This window comes from Cupressus sempervirens, chromosome 6 (genome assembly GCF_028749045.1).
Source record: "Cupressus sempervirens isolate cs-2001-9-10 chromosome 6, ASM2874904v1, whole genome shotgun sequence".
Classification (NCBI taxonomy): Eukaryota; Viridiplantae; Streptophyta; class Pinopsida; order Cupressales; family Cupressaceae; genus Cupressus; species Cupressus sempervirens.
The window spans coordinates 281021928-281041627 of record NC_143123.1 but is presented as its reverse complement, the minus strand read 5'-3'; the positions used below and the strand labels follow the sequence as shown (position 1 = coordinate 281041627).

The window sequence follows — 19700 nt, the reverse complement described above, 5'->3', positions numbered from 1 at the left end:
GTGTTTCCATCTACTTTGCCTAATAACTTGTAGAACCAAGGGTTTCTGTAGTTTTCTACATTGTGTGACGTCCCATCCTGACCTTTCCTAGCACTTTTGACATTTTTACTTGGATTATGTTAGTCACACATTATTTTGATACAATGGGATTTCATGGGGATTGATACTTTGATCATTTAGATTATGTGATGATTTCATGTGATGTTACTTAGGACATGCTTATATATTTTGGCTTATGATCTATATGTCATGATGATATCATTTTAATACATTCACAATGGCATTTTGATTATGTACACTATGGTTTCCATATGATGTTATTTACTCATGTTCTAGCATACCTATGTATTTTGGCTTACAATTCATATGTCATGATTATTAATGAGAAGAATTGGAAATTTGTATTTACATGATTTTCCCACATTGGTGCATATAGATTAACTCTATAGTAGAGATTGAGCAGAGGGAAGCACCTCAGAACCCCAACTAGGACATTCTAGATGCTATCCAAAACCTTATTGGTGTAGTGCAATAGAGATTACCTCCAGTAGTGTGCAGCCTGATCAGCATGTCTTAGGGGGTCATAGGACAGTGGTTAGAGAGAGCACTAGGAGTCACCTAGTTGCGGTGGGAGTCATGTTGATCCATACACCGACTTGAGCCTCCACCAGAGTTAGAGGCTTGAGCTGCACCTAGAGCACCCCGAGATACAGGGGATGAGATTAGAAAGCATTTCCATGGGTAGATGTGTATTTACATTGCTGGTTCTTATGGGATTATTGAAGTTGGAAGATAAGCCTGTAGCTCTTATTATTGTTTTCATGTAGTAAAGTTCAGCCTTTGTTGTTTTAATGTAAATGGGAGAGTCTCCTCCCTTTAGGGTATTTTCTTGATGTTTTGTTGTTGGTGTTGGAAGAAGTCTAGTTGTAGATTATGTGAAATGGAAAGAAGAAAAAAAAAGAGCATAATAAAGTACTTGCTATTCCTTTTTATTAGAAGTGTATAGTTGTAGATTCACCATTATGAATGTTGCTGGTTATGATGTAACAACACTTGTACTTGTTGTCATAGTAATGAAAGATAGGAAATGGAAGTTTTGTTGAAAGATAATGTAGTGTTAAAATAGAAATGCTACCCTTGGTGGAAATAGAAGTGTTGTATTTTAATTATGATTATGTAAGGAAGAAAAGTTGCATTCATGTATGCTGTTTTCATTTCAAAAGAGTTAAAATAGAAATTTCTAAATACATAGAAAGTGAAATAGTTTATTCTTTTTCTGTTCTTGACATTTCAATTTGATAGACAAAAAAATCTAGCATTTTCTTGAAAATTTTAATTGTAGAATTAGATACACTTGTAGGGCACTACACATTGGTGATTGGGAACGAACACTCCCATTGATTCATACAATTCAGGTGATGAAAGATCCTCCAAAGGGCTGCAACTATTGGACAAAACAAACCAGTCTTTTCATTGTGCCAAATTTGTGACCTAGGGCCAGATTCGTCAAGTAGAATTAGAGAAATAAGTCTAATATTAATTTTCAGATGTGTTGTAGTAGGGTTGGGGTATTTGGATAATGATTCTAGAAGAGTTTGGAAGATTGTCTCATAGTTGAAGGTGAACAGTGTCGCTGCTACAGTGTTGTCGCTATAGTATCATTGCTGCTAGAATACTACCACTACAATGTTCATTGAAAATATTTTGAAGAGAGATCCTGAAATAGGATTTATGCAGTGTTCCACAGGGACATGTCCCCTATGAATTTGGGGTCGTGCCTGTCCTAGGGACGAAATGAGGACAAGTTTTTGCTATCCCTAGAGCCATTCCTTTTTTGCCAAATTCAAAAATGTCCCTGAAATGGCAAAAAATTTTTTGCTAGAAACTTGGGGACAACTAGCCAAGGACTGCTTTGCTGTCACCAATCTGTCCCCAAATTTGCTGGCAGTCCCCTTTTTTCCAGCTAGTCGGGTAAAAATAAAACACCTAATTAAAAAAAAAAATTGGCTGTCGGCGCGGGTCCCTAGTTGTCTTAAAGACATAACAAAAATACACAAACCATATTTGGTCCATTAAAAATTCAAGATACTAAAACACTAACTCTTCTACTTTAAAATTTTTTTTTGACATACTTGCTAAGAGAAAGGAAAAAGACATAGAGCAACAGCAACAACAACAGCGAGGAAAGGATGCTTTTAGTATTTACTAGTTACTATTTTCGTTGGACTTCTCTTTATTTCGTTCTGGTTTCATACATGATACTTAGAACCTTTAGGCATTTTGATTTTCGCTATATATGTATGCGATATTGTTATAATGGAAGTACGTAGTATTTGTTATTAAATAATTTTCCATTTATCGATCTTCTAAAATGTCGATGGTGAATGGTTTATCAATGTTATGATATTTATATTTGAATTTTGTCTCTATTTATTAAAAAATCCCTTATGGTTTTAATCATTGTCCCCTGAGGTCATGTCCCCTAAATTTTGGCTTCGACCCGTACCCATACCAGAAACATGTCCCTATCCCCTCAAACATCCCCATCTTGGAAACTCCATGGAGCATAGGACTTATGTCAAGTGAAAGTTATTTAATGCCCAATCTCTGTCTTTAAACTTTTGTGAAATCTGCTCCATTTCCAGTACAATATGTCTGCCAAGTGTTTGTAAAAATGCTTATGTGAAGCCGAAGATATTTGAGAGGTTAGTCTAAGTCAATTTGCCAAGTGCTTGGGTTTATATATTCCTAAAATAAGTAAAATATCAGTTTCCTTAGCTAGCAAATATTTGACAGAATGCTTATGGAAAGTATTCGTGTCTTGTAATGTGTTATGTGGTTCACAAACTCAATTTTTTATAGATCAAAGCCTTCATTCCAACTGTTTGACAAAATACCAACACCACTGCATTGAAAATTTAAGGATAGAACTTGTTGGGGTTCTTACAATCCTTCTTCTATGAAATACATTTACAGGTCGACTATAGAACCCTTAAATCAAAGAATTAGATATATATGTTAAAGGGATAGAAACCCAACTATCAAAACATAGTGTGCAGTTTTGATTAAAAGGTCCTTAGCTTGATTGAGTGAAGAGTAGCTATGAGACCTTAAGGCTCTTCTAGGAAGGCATTGCTTGATCATGTGTTTGATCCTGAAATTTTTTAACACCCATGAACGTTTTTGGATCGAAATTAAACTGAACCACGGAGTCATGCCAAAGACATGAGTATGGTCACAATAGAAAGTGCAAGAGCCCCATCTAATATGTTATTTTATGAGGATCACTTGCAAATGTAATAGCACTACCTTATTGGTATGTGTTTTTCAAGTACAATGACCTCTTGCATTTATACACGGTTTAGGACAACAAGAGACATGTCCCTTAAAGGGACACGTCTATTCATTAATTTAATATTAAAGATTAATGATTAGACAATAGTTATTATATATATACACCCACACACACACACACATTAATTGTCTAATGATTATTAATCATAATAATCGATCATACCAATGTATCTCGTGGTTATATCAATCCACCTGAAGCTACAACATTAACACTCCCTCTTAGCTAGGGAGGATAAACACATGACCATATATTACCTCAATGTAATATAAGAATATCTTTGATCAAAATATATTCAACATTTTGATATCACATTTGATATCATAGTTTGGCCTCCAGAATAGTAACATACACCAAATACTTTGACTAATGGCTTGCAAAATATCAACACATTATATTCACCATTTTGAAATCACATGAGTATTGGCCTCCAAAATATCAATATATAATATTCATCAAATACTTTGAGTAATGGCCTGTAGGATATCAACATATGATATTCACCAAATACTCTGAGTAATGGCCTTCAGAATGTCGATATGCAAGATATTCACTAAGTACTATGAGTAATGGCCTCTGAACATCAAGTCACATGATATTCACCAAACACTCTACGCAATGGCCTCAAGAACATCAATTTGCATAACATTCACCATGTACTCAAAATGCATACCATATAAACATCCACCATGCAAAGTATAATCTATCATGATCTGCATAAACATCCTAAGATATCCATCATAATAGAAAATTAAGTTATTGTAAGATTGTCACCTTTTAATAACTTCTATAAATACAAGTGATAATCATTTGGAAGTCGTCACTTCCTCATAATGTACACAAGGGGTAGGCCCATTAAAATCAGTCACAGACAAGGACTTTTGAACTCCCTTTGAATATTAATCATCGAAGCTCCTCATCCAAAGTTACCTTTGAAGAAGTGTCAGACTCCCTCCGAATTTTTGATGTCACGTAGTAAGGGCTATCTAAGGGGTGAAAAAACCGAAATTGTAGGAGGTGGGTTAGTCCCATCCTAGTATAACATATGGGCTAATTCTAATATATTAGTTTATGAAGGGGTTTAATAAATGAAATTTAGATGTACAAGTTAATATAAAGGGAGTAAGAGAAGTTCTTTTTTGAAGATAAATAAAAGAATGAAATTAGAGGATTGAAGGGAGATTATTAAGTGTTAATTAAAATGCAAGTAAGATATGATAGAGGATAGAAATCTATAATAAACTCTAAGTTAGGAATTAGAAGGGAATAAAAGGGTAAACCCTAAAAGGGAACATTACATTCTTTCCTTGGATTGACTTCAATTTTGGACACCTTTTCTAACAGAGCTACTTTAGAAAAAGTAGGTGAGTGAAGCTCATGAGGTAGTAATGTATGAAGAAATTGAGATGCCTCAGAAGAGGTGGATTTGGAGGTGGAAGGATTGTTTCTGAATAACAACGTTTATCTTGACATAGTAGAAAGTTGGCACCGTACTCATTGGATAAGATAGTTGTAAAGATATCACCATCTTCTTGTGAGACAATAAATGGATTCCAATCAATTACCATAAGTTGGTTGACCGAGTTAACTTCTAGTTTATTGTCACCTAAGTTAGACCATATGGCTCTGTCATCTTGTAAGAGTGGTTGAGCAGGGGAATATAAAGTTAATTTTTTCGAGTTCATTCCATTAGAGCTTGTCATTTTGCTTAAACGACAAGCTATAAAAGCATCAACAGTGGCTAGCCATGGTCTTCCTAGGATGATAGGATAGCCACCCAAGGTAGCTTTGGGGGATAAAATGACAAAATCTACTAGATATTACCAGGAATCTAATGTGAGCATTACATCTTCAACCATTCCATCGAGTTTCACAATAGAGCTATTAACAAGATGAAGGATTGTGGGGCTTTCTCTTAGGCCAATGATAATTAGGTGAGACAAAACCTCCCTTGTCATAACATTAATTAATTCTCCCAAATCAACTAAAACATTTTGAACCCAAACCCCATTAATAACAATAGCAACAATAGAGATTTCAGGATCTAAGTATTTGGGAATTGACAACTTATCCAACATCAAGTCTGACAATTGACCCATAACATGAACTGTTTGTGGATCTTTTCTCTTCCTACTAGGTTGTTTAATACAGGCTTCTCTAATGGCCTTAGTGTATGCTGGAACCTCTTTAATAACATCCATCAATGGTATTTTGACCGCCATCTGTCTCAATAGATTAAGCAATTCATTTTTATCAACAAGTTTGGGAATTCGGTTGCACAAGAATATAATTGTACCCTGGAATTTTGAAATTCCTGTGCATCTAGAGAGGTAATAGTTAGACAATCATTCTTCGGTGGAGAGCTCTACAACTGCGTATAGAAGCTAGACACTCATGTGCCTTAGCTCCCACACCTTACAACATGTTTCTTGGCCCTTTTATCTCATTTCATGCCTTGGTTATCATTGCTTTTCTTGCTTTTGGTACACGCTTTCTTTTCTGGTGTGCTTTACTGAGTATCCTTTTGTGGTTTTTGTTTGTGTGTCGTTTGGGCTTCCCTTTTAATAATTGGTAAATCTTACCCCGCCCACCATTACCTACCCACCCTGGATCACTTGTGAGAGATTAAGGGGAGGCAATCATGGTTGATGGTGGAGGAGAGGCATCTGAAGAAATGATGAAAGTTGATGAGGTTTTAAACAACACCCATGACTAGGATAATTCTTGAGCTCAACAAAAGGAATTGCCTAAGAAACTATCGTATAAGGTAGAGGTGGAGGAGCCTTCAACTTCTTGCCCACCATCTTCTTTCTTATCTAGCAAGATTTGTAGGATCGCTCCAGATGGAATTTGAAGTGGTGGAGCCACAACCGATGGAGATAGACTCAGGGGTGGAAGCAACTCCGAATTTGGTGTCGGTGGAGGAAAGAAGGAAGGTAAGATCCTGCCCCATGAACTAAAGACTCTTTCTCTCTCGCTAAATGAGGATATGGTAAGAGCTATTAAAACAAAACAATCTTGGTTAACAAATTTTGCAGTTTTCTTTGCATGCTTAGATAAAGGGTTATTACCCTCCAGAACATTTTTTTATGAATGGGTTGTAAATGTTTGGGGTAAGAAACTTGGGATTCATGTTACATTTTGTAGAATAGTTCAAAGACGGCTCTTTGCTGTATTTGTTAAGACTCATAGTATGCATGAAAGGAAAATTAACAAGAAATTTTGGAATGTGGGTCAATCTCTATTTAGAGCCTTCTCATGGTCACCAACTAGAAACATAGAAGAAGTGTCTGCTAGGGCTTCACTGAAATGGGTAGAAATTGAGAACTTGAATGTTGAATTTTGGCCCTTTCTCCACTAGCTATTGAAGCTTGTTGGCTCAGTTCTGCAAATAGAACAATCAAGACTACCCTCCCGCATTTAAATGCTAGGGTTCTAGTTGCTCTCGAACCTGGAATTGTATTCCCTAATAATATCTCCCTTACTGTTGATTCTAAAGCTTTTTCATGGAAAGTCTCTCGACTTGGTAATCTAGGTGCTTGTTTTCATTGCAAAAGGAATGGACATGCAAGAAAGAACTGTCTAGGCTTATTTAGACCCCCAACTACTAACTTTGAGATTTCTAAAGATAATGCTAATAAAGCATCTAGTTCTGAAACAGAGAAACCCTCGACACCATCCTCAAGTAACTCTGATAGCATTCTGGGGATAGATAAGCCTATGGAAAATGATAAAAATAAACTTTCTAATGCTGCCTTAGAAAAGGAATTTGATACTTTTGTCAACCCTCTTTATGATACTGAGCTAGCTCCTACTAATGATCTCATCTCTAGTTCTAAGATCATCCCAAGTGGTTCTAACCGGTTAAAATCCATTATTTGTCCAAAAGAAAGTGTTGTTCCAGTGCCTTTGGTTGAAACCCTCATGAAGCTTAATGCTCAACAACTTGCTCTTAATTCTCTAGCTAAGAGGGCAGAGCTGGTTAAGAATGTCAATCACTCTTTGACTAATAAGAATATGTAGTTGAATGGTTTTAAGTCTTCAAGGATGGAAATTTCTCCAGATAAGAATAGAATTGAGCCCCCTTTTGTTGAAATCACCAATAAAAGAAATAAGAAAAGAAAGGGTAATGATAAACATATATTAACCTATTCTAATGGTTATAAAAATAGATAGGGAGATATCACTGATTGCTTTAACAAATGGTATAACAATGGTAAGAACAACCCTAAAAATCATGAACATGATCAACGTCCATAGCTAGAATGTTAGAGGGTTGGAGATGAATGATAGAAAATACATTTGTCAGAAGATGGTGTAGTAAACTTATAAAAAAAGATTTTATTTGTTTACAAGAAATTAAAGTAGTTGTATTTCATGCTCACACTATTTTAAAAGTGCTTTGGGATCATGCCACTACATTCTACTCCAACCATGAGAGAGGGAGGGGGGAGTTGCTATTCTTGTGGGACCTAATTGGCTGGATTATATAGTTAATAGAGGAGTTTCTCCTTGTCATAGGGCATTGTGGATTGTATTCAGTAAAGATTGTTAGAGCTTTGGGTTGTGTAACTTCTATGCACCTAATGTCTATAGAGATAGAGCAACACTATGGGAATGGGCTTCAAATAATTTTCCTAATACTAGGTGGATCTTTATTGGTGATTTTAAAAAGGTGGAACATAGGGAGGATAAAATAGGATGTAACTCTTTTAGTTGGAAAGGCAATGAATTATTCTTCTAGAACAAATTTAAGAGGAAATTTAATGTGTTAGATCCTTCAAAAGATAGAAAATTAGAATTTCACGATATCTGGTATTCTTGGTGCGATAATCAAAAGGGATCTCAAAGGGTTAATTGTAGATTGGATAGAATTTATGCAAACTCTACTCTTCTTTGTTTTTACTCTAATCCTAGGCACTCGCCTATTATAGTTACTCCAGCTTCTCTCTCTGACCATTCCCCTGTCTCTGCAAAGATTGGGTTGAAAGATGAGATTCCGGTTTTTAGGGTGAAGGTTAACAAGCCCTTTAAACTTAATCTTTCTCTTCATAAAGACCAGGATATTATTGGTGCTCTCAGGCAGGTTACTAGTGTTTATAAGCTGGTTAGTGGTGATGTTCACCTAAGAGAAATGTGGGAAGGATTAGTTGATGTTTGGCAAAAGATTTTCTAGATTATTGGTAATAAAAAAGTATGAATATAAATGTTGAAGAAACTAGGGCATAGACTAATCTTAACCTAATAGAGAAAGATCTCCAGATCAGATTCAAGATTTGGAGTTAGAAGCTGATTTGATTAAGACTAAACACTCTTTAAGGAAGATACAAAACTATAAGATACAAGGTTAGAGAGCTAGATACAAATTGAATTGGAATATGGAAGATGATAGGGGGTCTAAATACTTCTTCAATATTATCAAGGCAAAGAATAAAAGGGAATTCATTGAACACATTCACTTTAATGGTAGATAACCTTCGGACCCAGAGTTAATTCAGTTAACTTTCTTTGAGTATTATTCTCAACTTCTTTCATCTGAGATGTCTCATGCTAACTATGAGGCACTTGATAAATGTCTTCAACTAATTCCCAAAAATGTGTTAGAAGAAGATAGTAACAGACTAAACAATCCTATTACTTTGGAAGTTAAATGGGCTATTAACTCTTTAGCCAATGAAAAATCACCAGGATGTGATGGTCTTCTTGCCGAGTTCTAGAAAACTATCATAGATTGGATTTCTAGTGATTTGATGGCACTCTATGAAGACTCATTCAATAGAGGATCCTTGGGCAAAAGCATCAATAAAGGCATGATCAAATTGATCCCAAAGAATGGTGACAAAGCTGAAATAAAAAACTGGAGGCCAATAACATTATTAAACATCTCTTATAAGATCATTGCAAAATTGATAGCTAAAAGAATTGAGAATTTTCTCAATAGGTTTATCTCAGTTACACAAACAAGTTTCATTAAGGGCAGGTATATATTGGAAAATTTAATAACTAGTTGGGAAGCAATGCATGGGCTAAGAAGAGCAAGTAGAATGTGGCTATGATATTACTTGATTTTGAAAAAGCCTATGATAGAATTTAATGACCTTTTGTTACTGGAATGTTGCAAGCTTTTGGATTTCCTGAGGATTTTTGCAGATGGATAAAGGTGTTGTTCAAGGATTCTTCCACTGTCATAGATGTGAATAGAAATCATACCAGCCCTATTCCTCTTGGGAGATCACTTAGATGAGGTTGTCCCATTGCGCCTTCCCTATTTGTTATTGCTGCTGATGCTCTATTTTATTTTCTTAGAGCTCCCTCCCTTGGTCCTCCTGTTAAAGGTTTCCTCCTACCTTATAATGATACTCTACTAAATTCTTAGTTTGCTGATGACACTACTTTTTTCTTGGAACTTGAGGAGATGAATTTTCATAACACCTTGGATAGACTTGAATTCTTCTATTTAGCCTCAAGTGCCAAAATTTCTCCTCATAAATCTTGAGTTCTAGGTTGGTCTGAATCTCCTCCTAATTGGGTTCAGTTGATGTTGTCGGTAAAAATATAAAATAGTCGACTGGTAGATTAGCATGTTGTTGGTAAAATTATAAAATAGCCGACGGGTAGATTAGTATCCGAATGGGCATGACGGTTGAGTCACCCCTTCGGAATGGTATTTGTACACTATCCGGAATGGACTTTGGATCGTTGTTGTAATCATCACTGGAAGCACTATGTAATCTCTTCGGCATATATGCAAATAATAAAAGGAGTAATGCTGTGTACATGTTCTTGTCTATTGTCTGTATGCATTAAACTATTTACCCCATACAATAAATAGTTGATGTCTTGGCAATGGAAATGCCCTAATGAGATTGTCAGATACCTTGGTGTCCCTTTTGCTGTTAATCCTTCTACTAAAGCTATGTGGGAGTGGGTCTTTGATAAAATTCAAAAGAAACATGATAAATGGAAGACTCACTATCTCTCTTTGGTCGGAAGGGTACAAGTTGTGTAGAAAGTTTTTTCATCTCATCATCTTTACTTTGCTTCTACTTGGTTAATGACTAATCAACAAATGGATAAAAATTTTAGAGACTTTCTGTGGTCCGATGGGATGGGAAGCAAAAAAAAGACGCTATGTGAATTGGCAGTAGTGTTGTAAACCCAAGTAGTATGGTGGACTGGGTTTGAAGGACCTAAAAACTCATGCTATTGCTCTTGCCTCTAAGTGGATTCTTAAGGCCATATATGGTAATGAACCTTGGAAAGTTTTAATTAGAACTAACATTTAGTGTTCTATCAGCTCCAAAGGTAAAAGTTGGATGACATTCCATTCTGTGATTTGCTATTAGATGACTTCAAGATCAAGGTTTTTAGTTCTAATGTTTTTGCTACCCTCTGAAAGGCTTACCCATTCAAGGATACATGTACTAGTTAGAGCTATTGTTGGTTCTTCCCCATCTTATGTTGTGACAAATAGATCAATTTGGTGGGGGCTGCACCTAAATGAAAAACCTTTGGCACTTACATAAAGTTGCTCAGCAAAACATTGGAATGCGTTGGGAGTGACTTTAATTAATGACTTCATGATTGATAATCCGATGGGTAATTGGCATGAAATTAGAACTAGATATGGTATCACACAAGCTCGGAAGAAAACTTATACATTAATTTGCAAGGCACTTGGTACATGTAACTTCTCCGAGGCTATTGACTTGGACAATTTTTTCAAATAACTGTTGCGGAAGGATGGAACAATGCTTAATGAAGTAACAGTAAAACAATTATATAATATGCTTGTGTCTGATCTTGAAATCTTTCAAAGAGTGATCCAAGGGCGGGGATTGTGTTCTCCTTTTTCTGAATGGTCTTTCTTTTTTCAGTACTTATGGCAGCCAAAAGTGGAGCCCAAAAAAGTTTGTTTTAAGTGGCTTTTATTGCTCAAAAAACTTGCCTTAGGATCTAACTTGGGAGTCTTTAGGTGTTACTCCTAGCCATTGCAATGTCTGTGATACAGTTGAGTCTTTTGAACATGTTTTCTTTCAATGTGATTTTGCTATTATGATATGGTCAATTTTTTTGGGCAAATCCTATTGTATGGAATTCAAAACCAAGTCTTTCATGGAGTGAAATTTTACTTGGATATGTTGAAGCTTTTGACTCTAAGCTTAACTCTTTTTGGTCTATTCTTACATGTGAGATTTTATGGTTCCTTTGGAAAGCGAGAAATGAAGGTCTTTCAGCAGAAGGATAGAGGACTTATTGAGTTTACTTGTAAACTCACACATTTTTCCATTATGTCTCAGGTGTCACTTTCTCTAGAGATCTCTATGATTCAATTTATGACACTGGTCAAGGATGGAATGCTACTTATTCATAAAGACAAGGTCAAGGCTTTCAAGTACCTTGATCAATTCAAGGATATGATGGACCCGAATGACATTAAACAAATTGAAAGAATGGAGGATCTGCACATTTCCACTAGCACCCAGCAGCCTGCTCCAAATGTTTCTACTAGTGAAGAGGTTCAGCTGACTGATGATTTTGTTCTAGCAGGATGGAATGATGAATTATTCGATGCAACTTTCTTGCAAGCATTGGATTCTAATGATAGATTGGGCTTGAATATAAATCAATAGCATGTTTAATTTTGATAATCAGCACTATGTAAATCTTTTGGATATACAGTATAAATCTGATACTGTTTGGGTGCTTTTTCAAGTGAAACAAATGGGTTGACTACCCTGTAAGTCATGTTTAGTGGTGATATAGTAGTTTTAAAAGTATGATACTTCGGTAGCTTATGCTGAACAGTTCATGATGAACCTGTTGTATTCAGTTTTTACACTATTCTAATACAAATAGATTAAGGAATTCTACTATAGCTGGATTTTCAACAAGAGTAGTAGGGTTAGCAAGCCTTTGAGGAAAGGGTGGAGTTTTTGCTGCAGGAATAGATGATGGAGCAATTGCTATAGGACTAGATGATGGAGTAGGTGCTTCACCGTTTTCAGTAGGAGAATCCTCAATAGTCACTTCTCTAATGACAGGAGCCTTGGGTACAGGAAGAGAAGTTCCTGACCGCAAGTGTATGTCATTAAGAGTAATAGAATAAGTTTGTTGCTGGTTAGGTTGCTTGCTGTTAGGATTGGGATTAGAATGGGTAGGAAGCTGAGTTTCCTTTGGCTGATTTGCATTGGTTGTAGGAGGAGGCAATATAGTTTGCTATTGAGGTGGCGACGTTATGGCTTGTTCGTTAGGTTTAATAGTTCCCCACTGTGGTGACTGTTGCCAGTTACCTTGTGAAGGCTACCATTGATTAGATTGCTGCCAAGGTTGTTGAGGTTGCTGCCACTGGCTATTTTGCCAATATTGATGAGGTTGATGCCATTGTTGGTTAGGTTGCTGCCATTGATTAGATGGGGGTTGTTGCCATTGGTTATTCTATGAAGGCTGGGATTGATTAGACCCGCTATTATTCCAACTAGGACCTTGAGGACAAGGATTTTGGAAATATTGGTTTTGCCATTGACTATTATTATAACCATAATTTTGCAAAGGGTCTTGAGGCATATCTTTTCTTTGGGCCCAAGGCCTGCATTGAGCAATGTAGAGCACATCTGCGTTCTCATCTATGACTTTCAATTCAGTAAGCATTGGATGGAACCCTGAATTGGCCACTATTTTGTATTTGCAATTCCTCTTCTTTTCTTTGATATGGGCATAATTCAGTGAGCATAGCTTCAGCTTCCTTATGATTCCTTTTAGCTTGCATGGTGTCCAATTGTGTAGCAGCATTATTTATAATGTCCTGCTTAAAATCAGATAATAGGTTAGAAAGCTCCACCTTTGATACTCCAAAACCATTGATTTTACCAGGTACAGTCCTAACTCCTCTTCCTTTCTTCATAGTTTCCCTTGAATAATTAAGGCATATTGTTTTGATGTCTTGCCAACTCCTTTGAGCAATATCACCTCCTGTCATAAGGTCCAATGCTTCAATACTTTCATCATTAACACTTTTCAAGAAAAGATGTTTCTGAGATTCCTCATTCAACTGATGTTGAGTGGTTCCTTTGTAGATTGAATATGAACCTAGAGACATAGCCTTCTAATATCCCATCCTCTTTTTGTGACATTTTAAAAATGTCATCCCCTTTCATATCACAATCTCTGCAATACACCTTATACTTTCTAAGAAAAAAATTCTTCATTGCATCCAAGTCAGCTACAACATTGGCACCCAACCCCATAAACCATCCTAAGGTTGCCTCCTTCAGAGAAGATGGGAACAACCTCAACTTATGGGCATTACTTGTATAGTCATATCTCCGACATGGGATGTCAAACTCAAACAAAAAGGTTTCAGGGTCTTCAGTAAGAAGGCCATAGAATTTTGGCAATGGAGAAGAAGGAATCTTCTTGAAATTATTATTATCATGCTGATCAGGTATAGGAAAGGGAAAGGTAGGTTGAGCCATCCTTGGTGGTGAAGATGGTACTGCTTGTCCTGGTTGGTAGATTACAAGAGCTAGATGATTGACTTGATATTCTGGTTCAATAAAAAGGTCATTCAAGTGCAATAATCCTTCAAAAGATGATGGTGAAGGAAATTCTTCTTGGGCATCAGCAAATGGGCTTTCAAATGTTGGTTCTTCAATAGGTTGGTTTACTACTTGGTTTTCAACTTGGGAATCTTCTGGCTCAGGGTATACAATTTCTTCTATTTCAAAGGGATCATTTTGAGGAAGGAATCTCTCAAGATGGTCTCTTTTTCTATGCATACAAAACAAATGAAAACATAACTTCTATTTTATGGAAACTTGGAAAAATGACCCTTGCGAAAGGTTTAGATTGACACCATCCCTGACAATGATGCCAAAAATGCTTCAATTAATATCGGTTTGGAAACTAGAGCTTACACCATTGCTTATGGAATTGACATCTTTAAGTACTAACCAAATAATGCATTGAACTCATTTAATTTATAAACCAAGGACGTATACTTGAAATGTTATCTGCAAAGTATATGCTCTAAACCTTCCTAGCTATCATTACTAATCTTATGAAAATGGAGATGCTCAGCTAAAGAAAATGCAAATGCTAAACTTAAATACAGAATTGAATAGCTAATCTATTGCGTGGGAAGTAAAATACAAACACGATACTACTCTATTTGCTTATGCTGCAGGAACAAACAACAATGTAGTTACCGCGAGGCTGCAGGAGCAACAAAGTTCTATCTATTCTAAGAACAATGGAAAACTACTTCTACTAACTAAAATCACTCACCAAGTGGTCCCCCTTGAACGAGCGAATGAATAAATACTCAAGATAAAGTGTTGAAGATTAACAATGTCATTTTATTGATATCCAAACCATCAAACTGACAACTATAACAACAAAACTATATTAATCATCATTGCTGGATTACAATTGACTTCGTGACTAACTATTGAAGTCCAATCAACAACTTATTTATAACATCTACAAGAAAACAAACTTCCTACATCTAAGATCCTTCAACAACGAGAATTTAGTAGAGAGCTAAATGAAGTACATTAATTCAAGACACATTCATTGAGCAAGTCTTCCACAAATACAACATGCCATGATTTTGGATTTATGCATGGATAGTTCACAATTGCATTGACCTGATCTTTTTCTCAATTGTTTAGATGTGGCTTCTGCATGAATCTTTCATAACTCCTTTGATTGTGCTTCCTTAGTTCCTTTTGACTTATTCCTGCAAAAGGTTAGTACACATACCATATTTCGAAACATATATCCACTTCAATAACTCATGGAAAGTATTAAATGTACAGATAACTAATCTTTGCTCATGACATATGGCTACAGGAACCTACCCCTTAAAAGCTTTTAAAGGAAGAAAGCAACATTTCCATCATTATACACACACATAATTTCATTTATCAAGCATTAGTTCTAACTATAGCTTTATAATTATAAAACCATAATAGGTCTTCAGAAAGCACAACAGAGCATAGTAATTGTAGGTTTATACAGTATATATGATAAAAAGTCTTTTGAACTTAAGGGTAAAAACCCTCCAAATACCCATCAAAACTAAATACTAATATATGGTCCCATCAGTCCTCGTCATTGCTGATGAAGTAATTATACATATAGTAGTGAATTACTTTCACTTTTATACTTAAGATATTATATTGATCTCATTAAATGTCAATCATTTCTTAAATAAACATTATTTATATAACTTATCTATTTTAAGAAATTAACAATGTTCTACACATTTGCATTCATGTATATTATTGAAAACACACACACACACATATATATTATATATTTGTTACCACATACACTTGCATTTATAATATCCATATCATATTAAACATATAAATGAATATCAATAAAGCATACCTTTATTGTATATTCATGACTTCACTTTAATTTATAAAAGTAAATGCATAACTTCATACCATATCAGTGCCTTTTATCTTAATACTCTGATTAATGTTACATTCTATCTGATAAATTGTACAAAGACGCCCATGCTGGACCTTGAGTTGCAATCCGACATTCTCCTACAATCATAGTCGTAAATCAATGCATATCCAAATTGCATATGTTTAGTTCTTGTATGCCAGTTCACATATGTTTATTTGGATATTAAACATCTTAGGGATCTACTCGATGAATGCAGTATTGATATCTCTATCCATGTCATTGTATGTCTTTAGTCTTCTTGATGTTGATTTGATTGCCAAATTGAGATAGGGTTTATTGTGTTGTTTCGTCTTCTTGTACTTCTAATATAAACTCGTAATCATATTGATGTGGTTTCATAATGCTGTACACAAGGAATTTGCATTGAATGGGTGCACGATCTACCACAGACCTCCCATGATTTTTGGCAACACTTTCTCAAGCAAGGACAACAGAATAAAATCTTTTGGGCAATTGCTTGCCCACTTCAAGACCAATATGATCCCCCTACTCCATACTAATAATATGTCTTCCATTAATAGTGATGAAATCTCTTCATTAACACTGGAGGTCCATAACATCCAGATCTACAGAGATTATAGTTTGGATCTCACTTCATTTGCGATCTCCCAATTACATGAGCAGTCCCAAGCCAAGCGAGCCAAAGAAATGACACTCATAACTCATCTCCAACATCCGACTCCAGCAACAGGCATTGCAAACCTCCCATGAAAAATTTAGATTGCAATGACATTGAGTCAAGTCCAATTTGATGCACGGGAACCATCAACCTTGCACTTAATATGAAGCGTGACCCAAAATATTTATGTTTGCCATTTATTCGAGACTTCATTTTGATGTAATACTTAATAATTATATTGACTGTTGGTTATTTATACTGTCATCTCTAAATGCATTTGCGATAAATTTATCACATCACTTTATTTCGTCCTTTGCATGTGACAGTGGAGAACTTCTACCAATCCCTGATCTACTAGTCATTCATTTGACTAAGAATCATCCCCGCCCAATCTGCAACATTGAGAAGTTGTCACATTTGAGACCTCAACATCCACACTCTACAATGTCAGATCAAACAAGGTAAATCAAATTTGAGATCTAGCATTATGTGGTGGATTACCAAACTTGTTTTTCCGCATCTATAACAAATCTAGAGATTTTAGTTCATATCCATAAGACAACCATAAAGTATTGACCCTTATCTATCCAAGAAACATCTCCTCCATTTTGTGAATCCTGACACACATGAATATCTCCCGTGAATGCTTCATTACAATGTCCATTATCTTCTTTGAAGTCATGTCTGCCACAGTATTCACCATTGGTACTTCAACTGGATTTCCCTGTCATGATGTCCTATTCATATTCCTTCTTCTCTACTCAATTTACATCTACAATTAGGCTTTGATACCATGTTTTATGAGAATCGCTTGCAGATGTAATAGCATTGCCTTATTGGTATGCAATTTTCAAGTACAGTGACCTCTTGCATTTATATATGGTTTAAGACACAAAGAGACATGTCCCTTCAAGGGATATGTCTATGCATTAATGTAATATTTAAGATTAATAATTAAACAATAGTTATTATAAGATATAAACACACACACACACACGCGCATTAATTGTCTAATGATTATTAATCACAATAATCAGTCATACCAATGTATCTCATTGTTAAATCAATCCGACTGAAGCTACAACATTAACATAATATATGTGACAGCCACATATCAATGCACAAATAATACCATATACAATGGACTCAAGGAAATGCAGACAATAAGACTCCAATTTATTTTTTCTATACGAATATCTCAAAGAGGGTCACTTCACCACTGGAGCACAGAATATGTATGAAAACTATATCTCAGAATCCAAATTATAATTTTTTATTTTTATTTTTTAAAGAGGGGTAAACGCTTTGACCTGGAGCTATGAACCAGTGAAGCCACAAACGGGGGACCTCATCCCCCAATCCAGATTATAAATTAAAAAGAGATTCTTCAATACATTTTATTACTATGATTTACAATTCACAGGTAGCTGGTAGATGTAGCATTGCTTTGCTAACTACCTCAACCACCAATTAGATTATTTCCACAGTTGCCTACACAGATGCCCTAGCAAAATATAAAAGGGGCATCCCAACTATTATATAATGGATGTGAGCAAACCACTTAATCTTCACTGATGACTCAGTAAATTATACTTTACACATGCTTATGTGCATACACAAGTTTAGTCATGGAAAGAAACCTGATCTCCAAAACAAATCTAATGAATGATTTCTAGACAATGTAGTACCAGTTGATAATCTTCCAAGGTGACGTGCAATGCTTCCAAATCCACCAAAAGAAATAGGAGATTGTATTCCACTAGCATCACCAACCTGTGGTAGAAAAAGAAAACTAAGGAATTCAAGGAAAAAAAAGGATAGTGTTCAAAGTATCTAAAGAACAGACCAAAAAATCTATAAATAAATAATAATTAAATTTTTCAGTGGATCTCTCTAAAGGATAACATAATTTTATTGCCACTGAGTCACAGTTTACAACACATGCCAACTATTAGAAGTGAAAAATCTCAACCTTAAGAATTGCATCTTGCATCTCAAACATCAATATATATTATATATCACTAGTAGGAGAGTTAACTGGATATCCAAAAACATATACATGGATATTTGCAAATAAAGATACAGTCCCAACAGTTGAGCTATAACCCAATATTCTTGCAGAATCTCAGATGACTAATGTTGCCAAATCTGTGTACAACTTTTCTGTAAGGATCCCAATGAAAGAATTGGGGAATTTTTATAATAAGAACATAGTTACTTTTTTCCCAAAGGCGAAAGATGATAGTTTTTTATGAAATGGAAAGATAATATTGATTATTATTTAATAAAACTAGGAAAAGGATTGGCCAATATTTAACAGGAAATGGTGAGATTACAAATAAAATGGAAAAATGTAAACAGTTTTCAAAAAAATCAAGCTAGCACCAAAATTTCATTTAACTGATTATTTTGACCAAATTGAATAGAACCATTTTGTTGAAGAGAGTAATGCTGATATCTGATACTTCCTGTTATTTTGTAAAATAATGTTGGACAATAAATCAGATCCAAATTTTGGTGCCTCTTATTAAAGGATGGGGAAATCATGTTTCGTTTAGAATCTAACAGAAAACATTGTAGTAAATTTATAAAGGCCTTTATATCTTCTATATTGAATTATACTGACTTAAATAACCAAGCTGTACACAATTGATGGAGTGGCTTCTCATAAAAAATATATAACCTGGCAATATAGTAATTGACCCGATTATATTATCTACTCATTACATTATTAATTCAAGCAACATTATATATCATTGATCTGATAATTATATATTTGGTGATTGCATAATGTAACATTCTATGTACAAATTGTATAGAAACTAATCATATGGACATTTACAAATATACAAGACTTGTTTTGATGGATAATAAATGATATTTTCCCAAGCAATTGAAAAGTGGTGATAACACAGGAATCCAAAGAACGAGGACTGATGGAGCCCTGATTTTTGCAAATCAGAGTCTTCATTTGTGTATCCTCTTGAATCCTTTTTCTATACAGTTAATGTTATATTCTATTTGATTTCTTAAAGCACGATTCTAATAACTGATCAGACAAACAAAGGCCACGAAAGAGGAAGAGCTTATTTGTGTTATAAAGAATGAGCAGGTTCAGATATTTAATTGGTACTGAGATTAGTTTGAGTACATCTGTGCTAAGGATAGTCTGGCACATGTTATTTCATGATAGAGTTTTGTTACTAATGGCAAAAGATTACCTTAGAGTACAAACAAATTATCAAA

At 35.1% G+C, this 19700-nt stretch overlaps 1 protein-coding gene across 2 annotated transcripts in view; it reads right to left on the bottom strand.

Annotated features, from left to right (window-relative positions):
* The window catches only part of LOC149552313 (Lycopene beta/epsilon cyclase protein), a 406544-nt gene that overhangs the window by 112582 nt on the left and 274262 nt on the right, over positions 1-19700 (bottom strand). For both annotated transcript variants that reach the window (XM_089787837.1, XM_089787838.1), the window contains one exon: positions 18143-18227. In XM_089787837.1, coding sequence (XP_089643963.1) covers positions 18143-18227 — 85 coding nt within the window. The remainder of the gene's footprint in view (positions 1-18142; positions 18228-19700) is intronic.